General features: G+C 40.5%; 1 protein-coding gene across 5 annotated transcripts in view; it reads right to left on the reverse strand.

Moving 5' to 3' along the window:
- MCTP2 (multiple C2 and transmembrane domain containing 2) overlaps nucleotides 1-20410 on the reverse strand; it is a 128507-nt gene that overhangs the window by 45403 nt on the left and 62694 nt on the right. For all 5 annotated transcript variants that reach the window (XM_050978380.1, XM_050978379.1, XM_050978382.1 and 2 more), the window contains 7 exons: nucleotides 18206-18392; nucleotides 17374-17467; nucleotides 13572-13674; nucleotides 11807-11909; nucleotides 2634-2735; nucleotides 1655-1729; nucleotides 753-872 (listed from right to left, as the gene is read on the reverse strand). In XM_050978380.1, coding sequence (XP_050834337.1) covers nucleotides 753-872; nucleotides 1655-1729; nucleotides 2634-2735; nucleotides 11807-11909; nucleotides 13572-13674; nucleotides 17374-17467; nucleotides 18206-18392 — 784 coding nt within the window. The remainder of the gene's footprint in view (nucleotides 1-752; nucleotides 873-1654; nucleotides 1730-2633; nucleotides 2736-11806; nucleotides 11910-13571; nucleotides 13675-17373; nucleotides 17468-18205; nucleotides 18393-20410) is intronic.

Below are 20410 nucleotides of genomic sequence, written 5' to 3' on the forward strand. Positions count from 1 at the left end.
AGAATAAAGAGCAGGCAAAATCTTTTTGTGCTTGAGTGGATTATGAGAAAACTGCAAATGGGGTGTTTACTACCAAGAGGAAAAAGGAGAGAGATGAAAAGCGGGATAGGCAGGTGGAGAACTTGGCTTTTGGTTTGCAGAGTGCAGTAGAACTCGCTGACCAGCCTTCTCCTTTTTTTTTTTTTAAACAATGTAGTATTACAGTCAGGAGAATAAATTTGCAACAGGCAATGCCAACATAGGCAGAGTGGGAACTGATAACCCACAGGGAAGTGAAGGCTCACTGCAATGGAAGATGGAAGGCACAAAACCCATCAACTCACTGCACCACTGGGATCAAAAGCATCACCCTACATCACCCTCTTGGCCACCACCTCCTGCCTTTCCTACTCCCCAGCTGCCATGTTTCAAATTAAAAATAATTCAAAATTCCAGAGTCGCCACACAGTTCCAGCCTGTGCGTGGTGGCATCACCCACCACGGACATGGGCATCCCCAGAGCTCGGTGCAGGAGGTGAATACCTCTGCTCCCAGCCAGGAAAGGCTGCTCCTGAAGGTCTCATTCCCATCTCCACCAGGCCCAGTATGGCCCAAGCTGCCCTGCAGCCACAAAACAGCAACAACAGCCAACAAGAAAGGGCTGCGCGCTGGTGGGGAGGAAGGCACGGGAACACTGATGGGAAGGAAGGCACAGGAACACTCCAGATCCTGGATCACTCAGCCCCATGCAATGAAAGAAGAAATCCACTTACCACAAATGCTGTCAGGCTCTTCACCGTGGACTCCCAGAGAAAGCAGCTCCAAAGGAATTGTATTGTATTCCATATTGCCATGGTGATTTTTTTCACGCGATCAACATTTCTTGATAAGATCTGATAAATATTGAGTGGGAGGAGGGGAGGAAAAAAGGAGTTTAATCAAACACACTAATATCCCACTATTGCTTCAGAAAAAGGGATAATTTAGGATACAAATGCATGCCAGGGCACATATTACAAATAAAGCCTCTATTTCAAACACATTCGCCAGCTCCTGTCTGCTTTCTGATTACACCCAAACCTTCCAGATTTTCCTCATCTCTTACAAAAAAAAAAAAAAAAAAAAAAAAAAGGCACAAACTGATGCCAAAACTAAATAAAACAGTTATACAAACCTGCCTTTATCGTCATTCAATTCTTAAAATACATCAGTGTCTCAGGGAAAGGGACAGAGAATGTAGTCTGCTGCTCTATTCTACATGTTTTGGACTAGTCCATAGAAATAAATAGGGATTTTTAGACTTATTATAAGGCCTCTCAATTTTAAAAAGAATAATGGCCATTGTTCTTAAATCCTATGGATTTTCTACATAAGGAATTTAGCCTTTCTTCACAAAGAAGGGAATAAGGCTCTCATTGAGCTTTAAGTGCTGCGAAGTGTGCAAAATCCACAGCTATCATTTTCCCCACTCTGAAGCACAAAGCAGAACTACTGATGCAAGCCAGATCAGAAAGCAATTTCATGTTAACACAAACAAACCTTTTAATATATACAGAAATACACTGAATTTACATGTGTTCAGCATTTTATGCATAAATAGGTTTTGTTCTTGCAACCGTGCTACAGCAATTCAAATCTTACAGATGCAAAAGCTTAGCCCAGACCCAATTTTCACCTTTTTAGAAAATTTGCGGTTCTCCTCAGTAAAGCGCTTTTCTCGGGGCTTGAATGTCCTAATACTTGCTTTTATCTAGAAAAAGACATTAATGAAAATAAGACCATGTAGTTTTAAAGGAGTTGTTTCATTTTCATAGCTCTGCTCAGGAAGATCAGGATTTTCAGCATCTCTCAGTCTTTCCAGGCTCTGTGTGACACAGGAGCTGCTTTTAATACACATTTGCTACAATAAGGATGGTGAGGCACTGGCACAGGGTGGCCAGAGAGGGTGGATGCCTCATCCCTGGAAATGTTCAGGACATCCCTGGACAGGATTCAGGCTAACCTGTGTAGGGGAAGGTGCCCCTGCCCATGGCAGGGTAGGGTGAATGAGATGAGCTTTAGGCTCCCTTGGAAATCAAACCATTCTATGATTCCATGCTAAGGAAAATGCAGACAACTTACATTGGGTGAGGCTGGACTCACTTGAGCAGGAGCAGAGCTGTGGCACAGCCCACCATGCCCTTAATAAACAGGAGTTAAACTCAGTGAAAGACTGGAGGGCATAAAGGATTGAGACTGAGTCAGCCACCTAAAAACTAAGTACTGTGTCCATGCCTCATTAATTTTCCTGTCAACACCCTGGGAAGAGAACATCCTGGGTCAGCTTTTTAGGGGAGAACTAGGTATTAAAAGTCATGTATAATAAAATGAACCTGAAGCCCTTTTTTGGCTGGTGCAATAGAAGTTGTGCTTGTAGTTATTTGTCCCTCCAGGAATGCCCCTTCTCTGTCCCATCCACCTGGAGGGGCCACAGCTCTGAGAGCCCAAATCTTCTTCACTCACAACATCAAACATTCCTCCACCACCAGATGCAACAGGGACAGGACTTTTCTGGCTTGGCTCCTGGTTTTAAAAGCATCACCCCCACCCTCGTCCTTGCAGATTTGCACTTTTCTTAAAACAGTGATAAGAAAAAAGAAAATACTTCAACTTACAGGATTAAATAGGACATCCAGCTCCAAGTAAATTACTCCTTTTGAAGCACGTTCCAAGTCTTTATTCTTCAGTGTATAACAACTTTGTTTACCGTTTCTAATCTATAGTTTAGGGTGGGGAGGGGAGAAAAAGCATCAATATTTTCCTGGCTGTAATCCTCAATATAATTCTAAGACACTGCAAACAAATAAATAAACATTTCTAACTCAAGAACAAAAGAATAAAAAATAAAAACTTCTCTCAAATCCTGATAATATACTCGGAGCCTGAAATACAAAACAACTGTTGGATTAGAGACCTATAAAATTGCAGATTAAATCTCTTATGGTCCAACTTTAATTTTCAGACCTTGTACTTTATAGTAGAGCACTGCACGCAATAACCAGTCTGAAAATTCTGCCCTGGAAGCCAGTGAGTTGATGGGAAGTAATCAGCCTCTGTTATTACAAGTTTAAAATGGGATTTTTCTTCCAAAGTTTAGGAAAAGAGCCACAAACAACAACTTTACCTACCTATTGCACACTCCAGTACACGAAACCACTTCTTAATGCTTAGTTTATTGCAACGTTATCAAATTATTACCCAGCAAACAAATGCAATCCAAAGAAATGAATCGGCTGAAGTGGAGCAAATGCTAATGTAACAAATGTTCAAAATTAACTAATTCATGTAAAAGACTTCTCCCCCCACCCCACCCCTGAATTTCAATAGCACTTCTCTGCTCTGATCAACCCGTTGGCCCTATCTCATTAAGTATCTATTAAACAAAAAAACAACCAGCCCAAAACCAAAATACCTTCCTTGCCATTTTGTAAACTATTTGGCTCAAAGAAAAAGCATTCTCTCTTCAAAAATGATGGCAGAAATGTATTTATTACACACTGTGGGATATGTATTGATTAAACATTTGGCTTTTTAGGAAGCAGACCAGTTAATTCTAAACAGCAGTAACATAAAAAACTGCAGCCTACCAAAAAGCTATACTGAGGGACTGTAATGATCAAAGATTAAAGATAACGGAGGAAATTTGGGGGCATGAAATTGCAACCATATTTAAAATGGCTATTGCTGCTCTGGCATTTAGAAGAGGCACTCATATAAACCATGGTAGAAATGAGTAAGGGAAAAAAAATAGGTGTAATAGGAACTAAGTGATTTCACAAGACAAGGGAAAGGTCACTTTCCCAATGCTGCTCCACCTTTTCTATACCAAAACAGCCTGTCAAAAGGTAGATGGGATTTCTGCCTAAGGGTTGAAAGGGAAGAGGGATCTCACAAGGACCAGCTTTGCATCCTCAGTGGCCTAGGGCCAGGAACTCCAGCTATTTCCATTTTTCTCACCCAAAGCTCTACAGTTACAGAGACCTATGTGAAATTCATTTAATACTAATAAATGAAAACAAAAACACTGAACTGATCACAAAGCACCTCTGCTTTCACCACAAGAGAACACACAAAGAGCTGGAGCTGGCAGCAAAGGATGCTGCAGGAAAGGGGCAGGTAAAAAAACATTGTGCAGTCCTGCAGCCTCAAAGCTGCCAAAGTGATTAAACCCTTTTCTAGGGCCAAATGGATTGGCATCAGAAGGTCCTCAGGCCAACTGCCACATGCAGCATTGTCAACCCCTCATAAAGGTTTCTGCTGTCTCACCAGTTTGCTTTTCTCCTCTCCAAAAAAAAAAAAAAAAAAAAAAAAAAAAAAAAGGCCCCAAAAAAATTGAATTTAATTAATGAAAACAAAATTTTGTTTGGAAAATAGTGGTTTTGTTAAATTTTACAAATTAAAGGATAAATGGTTTTACTGATGGGGGGAATGATGAGACAGAAGTATTTGGTTTGAGGTCCTTGGTGCAAGCAGCAACAGGTTTAGCCTGAGCTTTGATTCACAGATTCTGCTGTGAAAGGATAGAATGTACTTTATTCCCAATGTGTCTGCAGAGATGCAGATGTCCAGTATATATCACAATATCCTAATTCTGGATTCCCCATGGTTATTCATTTTGGAGCTGAATTTCCTTGTATTTCAGGTACATATATTTCTCATCACATTTCAGCCAGTTACACCAGAAGCAACAGCTAGTGAGAAAGCCTCTTTATATTCTTTGGGATAAATGTCTTTCTTACATCTTTCAAGAGCATAACCCACAAGGAAAAGAAATGTGACACAGAGCTAAATTGATAGAAAAAAGGAAAAGAAATGTTTCTGAGTGTTTGAGCCTGATATTATGGTATTCTGCACTCAAAAAAATGCTTTGGGAAAAAGACTCTTCATTTTAAGAGCTGGAGCTGAATCAAACATTTTGGGTGTGTCTGCAGGTGTTTTCAAACAATAAGTTTTAAAGTTTTTAAGTTTTCAAACAGTAAGTTTTAAATCAGCAACAAGTCATTTCCACCTCTTTATTTGTAAATAGGGGTTTCTGGGGAAACTTCTTGAATGGTGTCATTATTATTGGTGCTGTTATTCTTAAATTGAACAGGGCAGCAAGTAATGCAGTGCAAATACAGTTTTAGAGTCAGGTTTATTTGGCACATTTAATTCTGAGTGTTCAAACTGTCTGGAAAAAATGTGCAAGTATAAGGCAGCCTATGACTAAACATTCATACAGATATTTCAGCTTCAGACTTTCTTCAGAGGGAAAAAAGCACAGGAGAAGAATGGCAGGCTATGAAATGGCCTGTCTCCACTGCATTTTCATTTGGATAAAAAGGAAAAAAAAATGAAAAAGAAGTCAAACAAAAGACTCCCTTGCAGTTTTGGCACTGTGCTAGGGCAGCATGGTTCAGCAAAAGGCACAGGGTAATTCTAAGACCCATGACTGCATGGAGATTACACTGGTGGCATGTCTCAACTGTGCCCACAAGAAAACATGCAAAAGAGCCTTAAATACTCCTCATTTTCATTGCATCCTGTTCTTGGGGCAGAGTTCAGATTCTGTTCAGCCTCTCCTCCAACCTGAGAGACAGACAGTTACAATAATTTCATTTTGCATCTATTTCTTTCTGCTCTCTGGGTACTTTCCCCCAGTCTCTGCTATTCCCAAAGTGCTTAAATGCTCTCTCCAGCTGTGGAGAAGAGCAGCCAGGGCTGGGGTCATAGGATGATCCTCAATGTCAGAAAGATCAGCTCTCTCCTGTCACCCAAACACCTTTTGCTACAAACCTGATGATGTCACACAGATTTGTCTCAATGAGTAGATGACAACTGTGTCTAAAACTGCTTAACAGCTACTTATGGGAAAAGGAAGGGAAAGGAATGCTCAAATTAAATATGAAAATATCTGCAGGTAAGCACCTTAAAGAGACATAATCAATATTATTCCTTTATTGATGATGCTTTATTTTCTCACTGAATACTAATGCCTGCATTCTCTGAAATCTCCTTAAATAGCTCACTGGGGCTCAAGCACCAAGGAAGCCTGCCCACAACCCTGGGATTAACACCAGGACAGCACTGCCTACCACACCCTCATGCTGCATTTTGCAAGGTCACCATCAGAAACACAGTCTGGATTTTCATCCCATGGGAATTTCTGATATTTGGAACATTTCCCTCTTCTGAATCAACACAGAAAGACAAAACCACATCCATATTTTCACAGAAAGAACTGTATATTCTATGTCACATCCCTTCTCCATACAGGGCCACGAGAAGGAAATTATCAGTTGGAAGAAAAGCTGAAATTCTTTTTTTGCAATAAATATTTCAACCTGCAGAGGCACTTGAGGCAAAACACTCCCTAAAGTTGCCTCTAACTGAAGGAAATGTTGAGGTACACGAGACCACCACCCAGTCAAGGTCCAAAGTGCACCAGGTTCCTCTCAAATGAATGAATATATTCGCTAAACTCTTCGCACAGATGTCCCCAGTAAAACAAATGTGACTAAACACAGTATTGATGTAGCCAGCCAATGCTAAATCTATTAAGCAACAACCTTCTGACCGCTTGGGAATTTTAATGAAATAGCAAAAGCCAAGATTGATATGACACAAAACACGGAGAAGACAGGACCCTTACGCAGCAAAGCGTGTTTTTTCATTGCTCTTGTCTTCAAGAAATATGGTTTAGAGGCTTTTTTTTTACATTGATTTTAAGAAAACTTCACTCTGTATCCAGCTTTGATGCAGATTCAATGTCATATATTGATGACCTGACAGAAGAACGCTGGGTTAAACCTCTGTACATCAACACCTGTGACGTGTGGAGAGGGTAATGGCCACTCTCCAAGGGTAATTCATCTAAAGCATTTGGGACCTCTGATATTCCTGCTTGAGCTCATTGCTGATGCACAATGTCATCCCATTTGCCCTGCATAACATAAAGCTGTCTTGTAATAGACACACACCTCCCCTTATCAAAGGACGTATTTCCCCAGGAAAAGATGAAAGCAAGGCACATATTTGATCCACCTGCACGTGAATAAAGAGGGTTTTGTTCCTCCCCAGTCTTGCCACATGCACTGAACCAATTTTGTACAAAATGCTTGTTCCTTCAACCCAAAACTCTTTACCCCAAACACTTCACTTTGAACAACCTCCTGCGGGATCCAAAGTGGAATGGAGATTTGGGTTTTTGGCAGAGGAGTGCTATCCAAAGACCAAAGAGATATGGAGCTGATGGACTGAAAGAAAGCAGGCAGGGCTTTCATATGAGGGCTTCGAGCCAGTCTGAGGAGGAGCTGAAAGCCCTGGGAGCACAAGGATCCTAGGTGATACTTGAGACAACATCCCTGTTGGTACTTTTTCAGTGAGCAGCCAGTGGCTGGAGGAGAATCTAATGCCAGAAACAAGACATTGTTTTCCTTGGAAGAGAGGTGAGGGATTTTTCCCCATTCCAAAAATCCTGGTTCATGATCAAGACAAAAGTCAGAACAGACAGCACACTTCACAGCTGCCTCCACTGCGTAAACACAGCAATTCCACTTTTCTCAAACTCCAGAACTTTCTCCTGGAAAGGACTGTGCACTTATGGTCAAGGGCTAAGTAAGTGCAATCGTCAGGTGTCTGCTCTCTGAATCCTGGCCATGCTTTAGACAATCAAGCTTGCCAGAGGCACACTCCTTGTTTTCAGTGCATCGTTGGCTACTGACCTTGCCTGGCACTTGAGAATATTTCACAGACCTCTTCCTGTTGGCTGGAAAAAAAGGGTGCAGCTGAGGACTACTCTGACCTGATAATCCAGCAGATAAAAAAACATTCCATTCTGCGCTACAACTTCTCGCTCAAAGGCCTTTCTACATAAGGATATTTGATATACTCTGCTTTCAATTTCATTGAAGCACACTATATGCTCCCATGTCTCTAATAACTGGCAGCCTTCTAGGAGACAGGAGTCTCTTGAAGCAGAAGAAAAAAGACAGACCCTCACACAAAGACACACGGTTGCCTTTACTAAGATCTAGGACACAAAGGAACACAGAGACAGAAAGGACTTCTTTGATAATTAGTTCAAGTCCCCCAGAACCTACAAAACTTCTAAAACCTATCAAACTTCTTTCTTGAAGTAATAAAGTTTTTGCCCTACTTCTCCGTTGCCCAGGTTCTTCTCCAGTTTCTGGCACAAAAGCTTGCTCTGCTCTGTGCTCATGGGCTCCCCTTTCACTCCCCACACCCCAAAAACTGCCTCCAGCCCAAGGCCACACTCTAGGGGCCACCTCTGGCTAGAGAAGGATCCATTTTGCTGTGGCAGCACTGATCCGTTTCTTTTCTAGTGTAAATTGTGAATGTGGCTGACCAGAGCAGTGCTTGAGATGATGTCTCACAAATACTTTAGAGGAGGACAGTAATTTGCAAAAAGAACAGGAGAAAAAAAAGTACAACAGGTTGATCAACATGGAAAAGTTAAAGCTAAACTACAAACTTTTCTCCCTCTGTCCCGAAATTCAGTTTATTGCTAGCAAAATGTGCATTTATCCAATTCTGCTTTATCACCTCTACCAGAATATGAAGTTTGCAGCTTTATTAATGATTTGGCACCTTAAAACTCTTCTCATGCTGCCCAACTTTTTATTTTTCTTATTTGGTTCCTGTAATAACCCTAGATCATAGTCAAGGATGAACGGAAAGAATATATAATTTCACCATCCCTGAATTTTTGTGCTGTAAGGTTATTCCTGTGCTAATGTGATGATGAGGGTGTAGTCATGTTTGCAAAATGCCAGTGTGGGACTACTGAACACATTTACCCCAAAATTCGGTGTCATATTAATTAAACATTTCATATCCCTCCAACACATACTTTATTCAAGGCAATTTTTCATTAAGAAAAGAATCTAGTCATCCATGAACAATTCCTGAAGTAAACTTACTTCATGTGCTGACAGCTCACAAGTCAAACTTGTCCATTTTTAACAGGAAAAAAGAATGGCAAAAGCACATCTATTTTCAAAAGACAATTCACTGCCAGGCAAATATTAGGCCTGATTACATACAGAAATTAAATCTACATGGTTGCGAGGCTTCCTTGAGTCTTTAACTTTTGTTCTCTTTTAGTATATTTATCTAAATGGTTCAAAGGATACATTCAAAGCTACAGTCAAAATGACAACATACATTGAAATTCCTATTTGAAGAAAAAGAGCTCAGAAAATTACAGTTCTCTGTCTGAGCAGACCAAGTTAATAGGTGCAAAATGTTTTTAATCAGAAGCAGAGATGAGTATATTTACACTAGATTTGACTGAAATAGGAGGCAGAGAAGTTTGGATGGGAAGGAAGAAGATCAGTTGGCAAGGGAAAGCATAAACAATTTTTATTTTATTTTATTTTATTTTTTGTCCCAAACCTTGGACGCAGAAAAACCTACACTGAATAGTTTGGCCATTACCACACACATGCACTCCCCTCCTCTGCCTTGTTCCATGCTTCCTAAGGGATACTTGACAAATGCCTATAAAATCAACAGAAAATCCAAATCTAACATCTTCTCACTGTGAGCCCACACAGCCTGCTGCCGATCATGCAGGCCATTTGGCAAGCACTGGGTCTGCAGGAGAGCAGCTGCTCCAGCCACTCTCTTCCAGTAACATCAGAGATACGAGGACTTGGGGAGAAATTAACAAAGTGATCAAAAATGGAATAAAAGATGTTAAGAGGTTTTTTCCTCCCTGTAAACATCAAATAATCCTCCATGCCCAACTGACTCTAATATTACTCTGAAATAGAAGATATTGACAACTCGAGCTACAAAAATAGATGGACAATCTAAAATATCCCCCAAAAACATTACATAGTCTGAGGGAAGAGCACTGTAAAGCTCAAAACAGCATGTGGGCCACTGAGAGCTCAGTGTTTACTCCTCAGATCCTGTATCTTAGGCTCTTTATACCCCCAAATTGCTGGGGTTCCCCTGTTTCACACACCAGTGTGAACAGCACAGGCTGGATGAAAGCATGTACACTTTTGTGAAGAGATTCAGAAGCCACATTAGTTTTAATTCACAGATACAAGAAATACACTTATTTAGACAAAATCATAACACAACTGGAGCACACAGACCTATTTCCTTACCACTGTAAAGCATTCTTCAGTTTGGGATCATATCCTCTAAGTCAGTTCAAGAGTTTTCTGGGCAGTCCATTATTTCTTTGGAAATACCAAATGTTTCAGTCCCTCCTCTCTGATCTTGACTGGTCCCTTACCTAAATTGTGCTGATGCTGTGAGGCTTATATGGCCTGCCTTGATCAGATGGGATCTTTGCTTTCCCTCCAGAAATCTCCCATTTCTCCAGTCTCTGTTGGGACAGAGCCCCACAAACCCACCCCTGCCTCTTCCTGCAGCAGCCAACCTTTAAGACTCAAAGACAAACTCTTGCCTTAACCCTGGAAGATGTATGGCATCCTTTCTGCAGAGGTGAATCTGCTTTCACAGGGGTGATTCAAAACAAGACTGCAATTTTGCACTCTGCAGTTTCAATCAGGATCCACCATCTGCCTGTTTGAGAGTGCTATTACCCACAGCATCACACCGAGCATTACTGAGAGCATCTCACCACTGCCTGTGCTGCTGTGGTTATAGATGGAAAGTAAAAATGTCATCATAGAATACCCTGACTTGAAAGGGACTCACAAGGATCCTGGAGTCCACCTCCTGCACAGGACAACCCTGAGAATGACACCAGCATGTTTGTACAACAAATCATCACCTCACACTCCTGCACAGGGCTCAACTGCACAAATATCTGCCACAGCATCCCCTGAGCACAGGGAACTCCTGCAGAGCATCACTGCCTCCCAGCTCACAGCAAACCCCATGCTTACAGCCAAACCTGTTTACACAACTTGGCTAATATGACACAAGAGTCCCATGATGTTTCAAGCCTCATCTACTAATTGATTTAATAAGTCACAGCCTAGAAAGTTCTTCCTACACATTACAGTAAAAACTACCAGAACCTTCTGTGACACTGCACATACACATGGAGCTGTTTACGTCCTCTTGATCTGGTTTGCTCACTAATACTACCAGTCTTGTTTCAAAATTAAATCAGTCTAACCAAACACAAAGCTGCTTTTCCCCCACTCCTCTATTAAAGTCCTGTAATGATCCTTTCATGTTCCACTCTCTTTAGCTTGGCCTTTTTTTGGCTGTTTCTGAAAAAGCTTCAACTCTCCTTAATCTCCAGAGCAACCACTTTCCCCTGAGCTCGCTTTGTTTCCAGTTTTGATTTTGCACTCCCATGGTAGCGCTCACTCCTCACTTATTTGTTTACAGAACAAAAGCCACCAGTCTTTTAAAAGCACTATGGAGTGGAAAACACCCCTTTTAGGTAATTTCATTCACTTGTGCCAGTAACAACAGCTATCTCTACTCAATCCTACTGCAATGGGAAATTACTTTCTTGGAGGAAAAAGAAGCAAGACAGAACAAGGACATGTTTAAAATGTAACCTTCAGAAGATGATGTGGAAACACACAGAACAACTCAATTTTGTTCTCAGACCTATGTGGCACTGATGAAGTACAGACATTTCTGCAATTTGCTTTCCAATCAACCAAATTTTTACTAAGATGGGTGGACAATGCTCATTACACTAAGGAGAACAATAAATACTGCCAACTAAGGCATGTATAGATCACAAAAAACCTGTTTCAACCTGTTGGGTTTTGCACTAAGGGGGGAAAAAACCACAACTTGTTCCCAGCCAACCATGATACATATGGTAAAGGTAACTTACAGACAGCAGAGGGATGGCAACTTTTCCAAGGAAATCAGGGGGTTTGTCTCCATCTTCATCAAACACTGTCACCTCCAGAACATCGTGAATATCTTTAATAGGGCTGGAACAAAAAAATGCAGACACATAAAAAATAATATTCAATACACATGCACACAGTCCCCTCCTCAATGATCTGAGAGTACTTTTGTACTAATTAAGTTTGTATCACCTTGGGGTATATTACTAGCATTTGATTAAATTCCCCCCCAAAATGAATCAAGTGATGGGCATTCCCCAAGCTTTCCCCTCATGGTTCAGTTGCATAACTAGGTAAAGAAACTACCAGACAATGACTTTTTGGTATTTTTTGTACTGGTGATGCTATCAATGTAAAACTCAGCTCTCCAACAGAGAATGTTGCTGCTGGGAGAGGTCAGGGGCTGAATTCAAACCCAAGTTTCATGGCATTAAAACTGCACAGTGACACACACAGATAAGTGTGTTGCAGAAAACCTGGATATAATGGGAAGGGCTTTGTAGTGGTACTGAAAGGCCCAGCTAAAATGGACTCATCAACCCAAAACTGCTCCAAAATAAATCTAAATCATCAATAGCTTTTAATGGGCTTAATTAATTTTATTTTTTAAATGGACAAAAATCTAAGGAGAGATGCAAGTGCCTGACTGGCTCTGCAGATTTGATGCTTGGATCAGCCAGGCAGCATTAGTAAGAAAGTTAGAGAGAGTCCATAGCTGACATTTCTGAGACCCACAGGAAGTACAGACACAAACTTTCCTTTTAAATAAAATAAATTTGGATTGTTATTGGATTAATTTTGCTGGCTGAACATCCGACAAGACTCATCTGCTGGCACAGTCTCAGAAAAAACAGTGATGAGTGGAAGCTTCTTGAGAACAAAGTATGAGAAAGGACTCCAAGAGACAAGCATTCAGCTGCACCCCTGAATTAAACAGAAATACAGCAAGGTACTTCTATTCAAGAAATCAGATAGTTTTTCTTGTGTTCTCATCCAGCCTACTATTTATGAATGTTGCTTTAGCAAGAAGTTCATAATTTTCAATCTGCTCTTCCAGTGGACAGATGCAAATGTCACAAATGCTTTGTTGCCAGCCTTTGCACAGACTGCTGCAGTCTTGGGAGACATTCATCTCACTCACCCATTCACAAAAACCTTTGTCAGCACACAGCAAGATTAAAAACTTGGGCTGCCTAAAAGCCCAAATACCTAAATTATAACTTTTATTATTAATAAAGTGACAAATAAAAGAATACCTTGATTTTCATAAAAATTTAAGCATCTAATTTGGAGTGTTTGACTAGCTTAAATTCAGAAGACAGACCAACACCAACATGAGCTCTTATTCTCTGCTTATTTCAAACTAAACAAGGATTCTATCAAGATTCAATGAAACATATTTTATTTTAAGTTACAGAAAATGTAGGTGTGAGTATCTGGTCTCAACTTTCTTTTACATTATCTCTTGGATCACACTATGACTCCATTATGTCTAGTCATGATTCTTCCTATAAATATCACAGTAATTTTTCTTTTAATGACTTCTATTAATAAACTCCACGCAAGAAGTAGTAAAAGGCAAAAGGCTTTAATTAAGTTATATTTGAGATTTCTCTAACATCCTCTCTGACTATGAAAAAAATGACATATCTTAAACTTGACCTTTGCATTTTCCCAAAGTCAATAGCTTTCCTAGTTAAGCTGCTAAATGGAGTTGCTGCATGGTTTCCAAAGCAATCCACTTACAATGTGAAAACTTTGTTCCACTCTGGGTTGAGGTTCTTGTAAACGGTGTGGGTTTGAAGCATGTCATTTCCCAGCTCCAAGACACAGAAAGGATCACTTTTGCCTAGGGAAAGGAAAGGAAAATTAAGTGGACCGGTTATGGTATTTAGTATGCAGACTCCTTCTTTGCAGTAGGGCTGAGGAAGTCATTGGTTTAATAAAATTAGATACATTAAAGCAACTGCAAAGTGCCCCATTCTGTTGGAATGAGTTGCCAAAAAAAAAATAGTATTTCTGATCATCCCCAGTTCTGGAAACTCCAACACTTACCTTACAGCTCACTCAGGGGGCTTCACTCTAATACCTGAAATCTGAGACCTTCAGTGAATCATCCCTCAGTCCTTACAGCAAGATCTGCTCATGGTGACAATGACTCAGCCACCCTTAGGAAAGCAGCACCACTGCCCTGAGCCAGGGAAGGAGCAGTGCTGCAGTTACACTCCCTGTTTTATCCTCTGCTTAGAGCCTGTGGTCTTCTCACTTGATTACAGGATTAAGTATCCACATCGTGAGAAAAGAAGCACAACACTGACTGAAATCAGGAGCATTTCTTCAATTAGTTCCATGTGAGCAAGTCCTTGAAGCTCTGAAGGCTCTACATCGTGCCCCACATTTTAAACAAAACCCAACATCAACTGGAGAAGCCATGCATGATCCAAGTACTGTACTAACAGCAAACAAACAGAGCAAAACCCCCACAAAACAAAAAAAAAAGGCAAAAAAACTCCTCCTCTCTAAAGAAGGATGTCAACATGGAATCTATTAGGTGAACACATGTTTGCTAATGTATTTTTTGATCACTCACATTAAATGAATTTGTAGTTTTACCAACTCATTGCAGCTCAGCAGTTTCCTTTGTGAGCAGAGTGGCCCCTTATCAGCATGTCTGGCTCAGTATCTGATTTAATCTCATCTCCAATGCTCATGTACAACTCAGCCACAGACACTCCAGCCTAACTTCTTTGTAGGCAACTAAATATGTCAGCAATGCAGGGATTTAGATATCAGACAAACAAGCTATTTAAGCAAAAGCTGTCCTTTTCTTAATCCTTATTTTCTGTATTATTAATGCAGAGCTTTTAAGGGTCTTACTCTCAGAAGTTTATAAACTAAACAGGAATCTTTTCAGTATGTAAACAGTGGGTATTAACTAGTCAATATTGGTAAAGTTTAAAGACCATGTGTATCACTGGAATCTATTTGTCTTCTCCTTTTCAGCTTACATGCTCATTCCCTGATAGTGTGGAAAATGCATGTAGCCTTTCAGAGAAACTGCTTGAAATGCAAACTGGTATATGCCAAAAACAATCCCACTGTATAATTTGGTATTCTGAATGCTATTTTTTGGTCAGTGAGCAAATGCAGTGTTTGAGAAGAACTCTCATGCGTACACAGAAAACATCCAACAAAGCAGAAAAAGTCATTTTCACATCAACAGAACTATTATCTAGGAATATAAAAGTATGGAAGGCTCAAACTGGGCTAGCTGTGGGTGAAGAGCTTCTACATATATGATACAGCTGTCTGGAAACCAGCCCAAAAATTTATGTCCAAGAGTAAAATATGGATTTCCAGAACACTGTTCGAAACCAAAGCAGATAGTGTGTGTCTTCTGATCACTATTATTACAGCAGGCTAAAAACTTGCAATTAAAATCTATGATGACAACATACAGGAATCCCAATCACACCAAAATCCAATCTTTACTGTGGGAATAAGGTATAAGGTGGCTGCAGGACTTGGGGGATTTAAGACTCGAGGCTGCCATGGGAAGGGACAGGGAGGAGACACTACCTGCTCACACTGCTCCTCTATTAACCCTTGGAAATCTTTGATCCTCTGATTCCCTCTGTGATTTTCCCTTTATTAGATTTTTAGCTGGGACTTGGAATTTACTTTTATCAATAACAATAAATCTGAGCAGTCTCCTTGGCAATGCAGGAAATATGGCACTGCTCTAGGAGGGCTCTATTATGGAAGCCCATAATTGCTGCACTAATCATTTATGAATGGCTCAGAACAGATAATTAATCTTTATGTCTCTCATTTCATGATCAGAAATTATGCTATTTTTACCTAAAATGGCTGCATCCTTTTGCAATTTGGTGGGTCTATTACAGCATAATACTAGGATATTTTCAGCACTGCCATTGAAAAACAATTTGTCATTTGCTTCATGAATCAGGCTCAAAGCCTGGGTTATTTTGAATATAATGACAGACTGAGTAACCTTTTACTTAAGCAGAATTTCATTCTGTGCTATGCACAAGGAATGTGTATCACATACTCTGTATGAAAAGTCTCTGAATTGCAGAATCAAGAACCTGCGTGTCTCTTCCAATGTTCATTATCCACCCACATGCTCCTGTTTGAGTACTGAGGGACAGGGGGCCAAATCCATCACTGATGCAACTGCTTCAGCATCAGCAAAGTTTTCCAGAGGGTGAATAACCTTCTGGGCTCAGCTCTTTCCACGAATTCTGTCTATATTAAAGCTCCACATATTTCTAGATGGAACTTTTGGCACATGGCAAAGCTGGGGCTGCACTGCTGTGCTACACTTCCCAAATTAAATTAGTCAGCAAGGTGCAGTTACACTCCTAATTCCATGTGGACCCATATATTATGTCAATTTAGATATGGATTTCTTTACAAGTTACCTTTCGTTATTGACAGGTTTTGGGCTGTTTTTTGGGTTTTTTTTTCAAATTGAGTTCTTCAGTTCCTTAAAGTACTGCTCTCTGCAGTAAACATTATTTTCCAATTCAGGGTTAGCAGTGAATTGAATATAGCCCTAAAACAGTACCATGATTAATAATGGGCTTTCTCCTTTGCTCCTTTTCTCAGGAGCAGCATTCTCTTATGTAACAATGCCTTCACAAAAACAAGGGAATGGGGCAAAAATATTTTCCCTCTACCATCTTTCCTGCCATTATCAACAAGTTATCTTTAAAAAATGACTGTGTCAGCAAATACACAACACACAATGCTCTGCCTGTGAATTATGAGCTGCTGTGAGATAGAGAGGGGAATTAAAAGGTCTCCAGAATCCTGGAGAAGATGATAATAAAAATAATAATATCCAGGCAGTCTCTACAGAGAAGTATCAACCTCCTAGATTTTCCCCAGAGGTACAATATAAAGTTGTGGTTTTAAAAGGTGTTAGTGTCCACTGCTGTCAGAACCAAGCACAACCTGAGGAACAGCTCAGTGGAAAATCCATATTTTTCATGGGGTAAGAGCACCAAAAAGGTCATCCCAAAGTGAAGCCTCAAATAAGCTCTAAGAGAAAGCATTACACTCGCAGCCCTGTTGCTGACAAGCTTTCTCTGCCAGGTGACAGCCTGCAGCACCACCCAAACCCACACACCCAGCACCACATCAGACACCCTCAAATCTTTCAGTCTTGCTCCAAATTCATAAGACACCTGATAGAAGGTGGAGAAGCTTTGCTTTGCAGGTGCTCTGCAAGCACCACCACTCTGTATCAACTCTTATTTTACATATTCCTGATGGAAAAAACACTCAGCATGATGTGCTGTTGTAAAGTTATCTGTCAGATTGCTCAGGTCTAATGGGAAATTAAGATCTCCACCCACTGGACCTTCCCACATCCTTTTGGCAGTCAAAGCCATTTGGTATCTCAGTTGCCTGAGGCAGGTTTCAGTGCTAGAGAGATGATGGGGTGATTCACTTTTCCTTGATCAACTGATTGTTTACAATATATTACAGCATCATCTGCTGCAAAACAGAAATAAAATACCTGAAAAATCTGCTGCCATCAGGTCCACTGCTTTTAAAACTTTGACTTGTAAGAAGCCAATGTCCTTCATGTCCCGAAAGGAATTCTTTATACACTGCAAGGAGAAAAGTGTAAAGATGTATTTTGCTTGTAATTCAGTAAGAAACAGAGGCTATGGACCACTAAATAACTTATCACAGAATCAGTTAGGTTGGAAGCAACCTCTAAGATCATCAGGTTCAACAACTAACCTTGCACAGCCATGCCCACCACTAAACCATGTCCCTAAAAGCTGTATCTACCCATCCTTTAAATACCTCCAGCACTGATGACTCAACCACTTCTCTGGGCAGCCTGTTCCAGTGCTGAAAACCCTTTTGGTAAAGAAATATTCCCAAATATCCAATCTGAACCTCCCCAGGCACAAATTGAGATATACTGATTCCATCCTGACCAGGACGTGGAAGCCATCACAAAGCTTTATCTCCCAACATTTAAAGTCCAGAAAATAACCTTCCCAAAGGAGGGAATAAAGCTAAGTGTGTTATTATCTCTTCATGATATTCAGTGTCTCATTCCCCATGATAATCTCCTAATACAATTCAAGTTTGCAAAGAACAGCATTAGTTTAAAACTCAACAAATCCAAACAGCCAAATTGCTTGGGTCTATCTGCCTTGCCAATCTCCTTGTCATTCCACATGCAACTACTCCATTTAATAGTTTTCTTTGGGAGGGGACATGTCATTATGACTGGAGAATTTTTTTTTCCCTGCAATTTTGGCTATTTCAAAATCAAAACATGAAAGAAAAAATAAAAGAAGCAAAAAATTAAAAAAAAAAGACAAACTCACATAACGCTGAAAAATCTGTTGCCGTTCATTGGGGTCTCCCAAGGGACAGACACACAGATCAGAGATAGACACTCCTGTACATGGGGCAACAGCAATCAGCATCAGCAGGGACCCTGGGTGTTTCTCCAGAGGCAGCTCCAAGCAGTTGGTCTGCCTTGTTGGCAGGGCAGTAATGTCAACGTGACACCTGGAATGACATTGCCAAGGGTTAATAAGGAAAAAGAGGTGGCAAAAAAAAGAAAAAAAAATAAAGCAACATTTCAGCAGCAAGCAGGCACCAAAACTATCTGCTTCTTCAGTGCAAAAAATAAAAACATCCCAAAATTAAGCACGGGATACCAATTAGGCAGATTCTATTGCACTTACTGTCAGATTTTGCTTTCTGGTCTGTCTGCTTGGTAAGGAGAAGTAAAAAGTTTGGGCTGCAAGTACAGGAGGAAAACCTAACTCTGGCCTGCCTCACTTCCCCTCTAAAATCCCCCAGTGTTTTGTGATGGATTTGAAACACAATTCAATTTCACCTGGGGGAAAAGAAAAGGGGCAAATGCAAGATTTAAAACATTAGCCTAAAATAGATTAGTTTCTTTAAAGAAAGTCACATACTCCATTTTATGCTACATTATACTGTATGCCCCAATCTCTTTTACAAGCCTTACTAGAGCTACATTTTCAGTGTACTGTTATATTTCCCAAAGGGAAGGATTGTTTTAAAAGCCCCCCCACCCCCACCCACTCCTTGCACATAATATGTATCATTAACCTGATGCTTCCCCCAAAAATAAAAATAAAGAGGATAAAAGAGAAACATTCATAAAGAGACAACAATAAAATATGAGCATGGGCTAGAGCAGAGAGATCACCAGGCAGTCAGTTACACACGAAGGGAGTGGTTAAATGCAACAAAAAGTGTAATCACTTGGCTCAGCTAAATGCCTTCTATTTAGAAGTCCAGTAAATGGAGTGGAACTTTCTTGAACCTCCGTGGGGCTGGGCTCATAAGAACAGGCTGAACAAAAGTTACAGACGAAAAAAGGGTAAAAACTAAAACAAAACAAAACAAACAAACAAAAAAATCAACAAAAAGAAAAAAATAAGAAAAAAGGAAAGGAAAGAAAAAAAAGAAGGAAGGAAAAGGTTTGCTGCCACACTGCAAGAGGAGGAGCATTCCTCAAAGGGATGGGCAGTGGCTGATGGAGAGCGAGGGGTTTTGCTTCGCTTAATGCCTGCCGACAAGTTTTTATTTAAACTAAACTTGTTAAGGTGTTGTCTTAATAGGCTAAAATTCCACAGGGTTCCCCCAGGTGTGTTTCTTCTGGGTAAATGGTGCATGTAGTGTTCCTGATTGATCCCATTCCAGTAGTAGAGCTGGAGCAGTTTATGCCCATCTGCTATAAATTGCATGCTTTCCGCTTCTTAACAGCCTATTTTCTGTGAATGCTAAAGGGGGTGAAAAAAAAAAGAGGGAAAAAAATCTCAAAACATTTCAGCCTGAGAACCCAAGAACCATGTTATGAAGTAAAAGCCACTGCTCTGATGAGTTTCTAAGCTGTCCAGTAGCTCTGTGTATCAAAACACAACTCCTTAAGCTTCCTCTGACCACAATCAATAGGAATGACTTTGCCTTAAGTGTGCTCTTTTCTCTCCATTGCTCTGGAGGTACAACAGGTTTCAAGTTTACTCTTATTAACTGCTTTCAAGTGCTTTGAAAGAGAAGGAAAATAAACCAGGCAGAGTACCAAGACGGCTCAGCGTGTAGGCTGCCTCTCAACACCATTTCCAAGTGTGAGAGGTTGCATTTAAAGCTCCCTGCTACACCTAGACTCTTCAGAAAAATATGACAGGAAAAGTTACAGCAGGAAAGAAAACAAAACAACAACAAAGAGAGAGAAAAAGACCTTATTTCTTTCTGAGAAAAAGTGCTTATCACTTCCACACTGGAGGTCAAGATCACCTTGGCTGTATTACCACCACCATGTCTCAGGCTGCAGCAATTCCAGTGATACTTTGGGTACCAGCACAAAAGGGGGGCTGTATCCTTATCTTGGAGTTTGGTTTTTTGGTTTGGCTTTCTCTAGATGCAGAAACCAAAGGAAGGAGAGGGGAAATCTCAAGGTCACCCAGCTGCTCTGTGGTTCAGCTGGCAGTAGAGGCCATGTCTCCCACATCAGCATTTCATACACCACCCACTCAATGCAGTCCACAAAA

The sequence above is a fragment of the Serinus canaria genome, chromosome 10, assembly GCF_022539315.1.
Source record: "Serinus canaria isolate serCan28SL12 chromosome 10, serCan2020, whole genome shotgun sequence".
NCBI lineage: Eukaryota > Metazoa > Chordata > Aves > Passeriformes > Fringillidae > Serinus > Serinus canaria.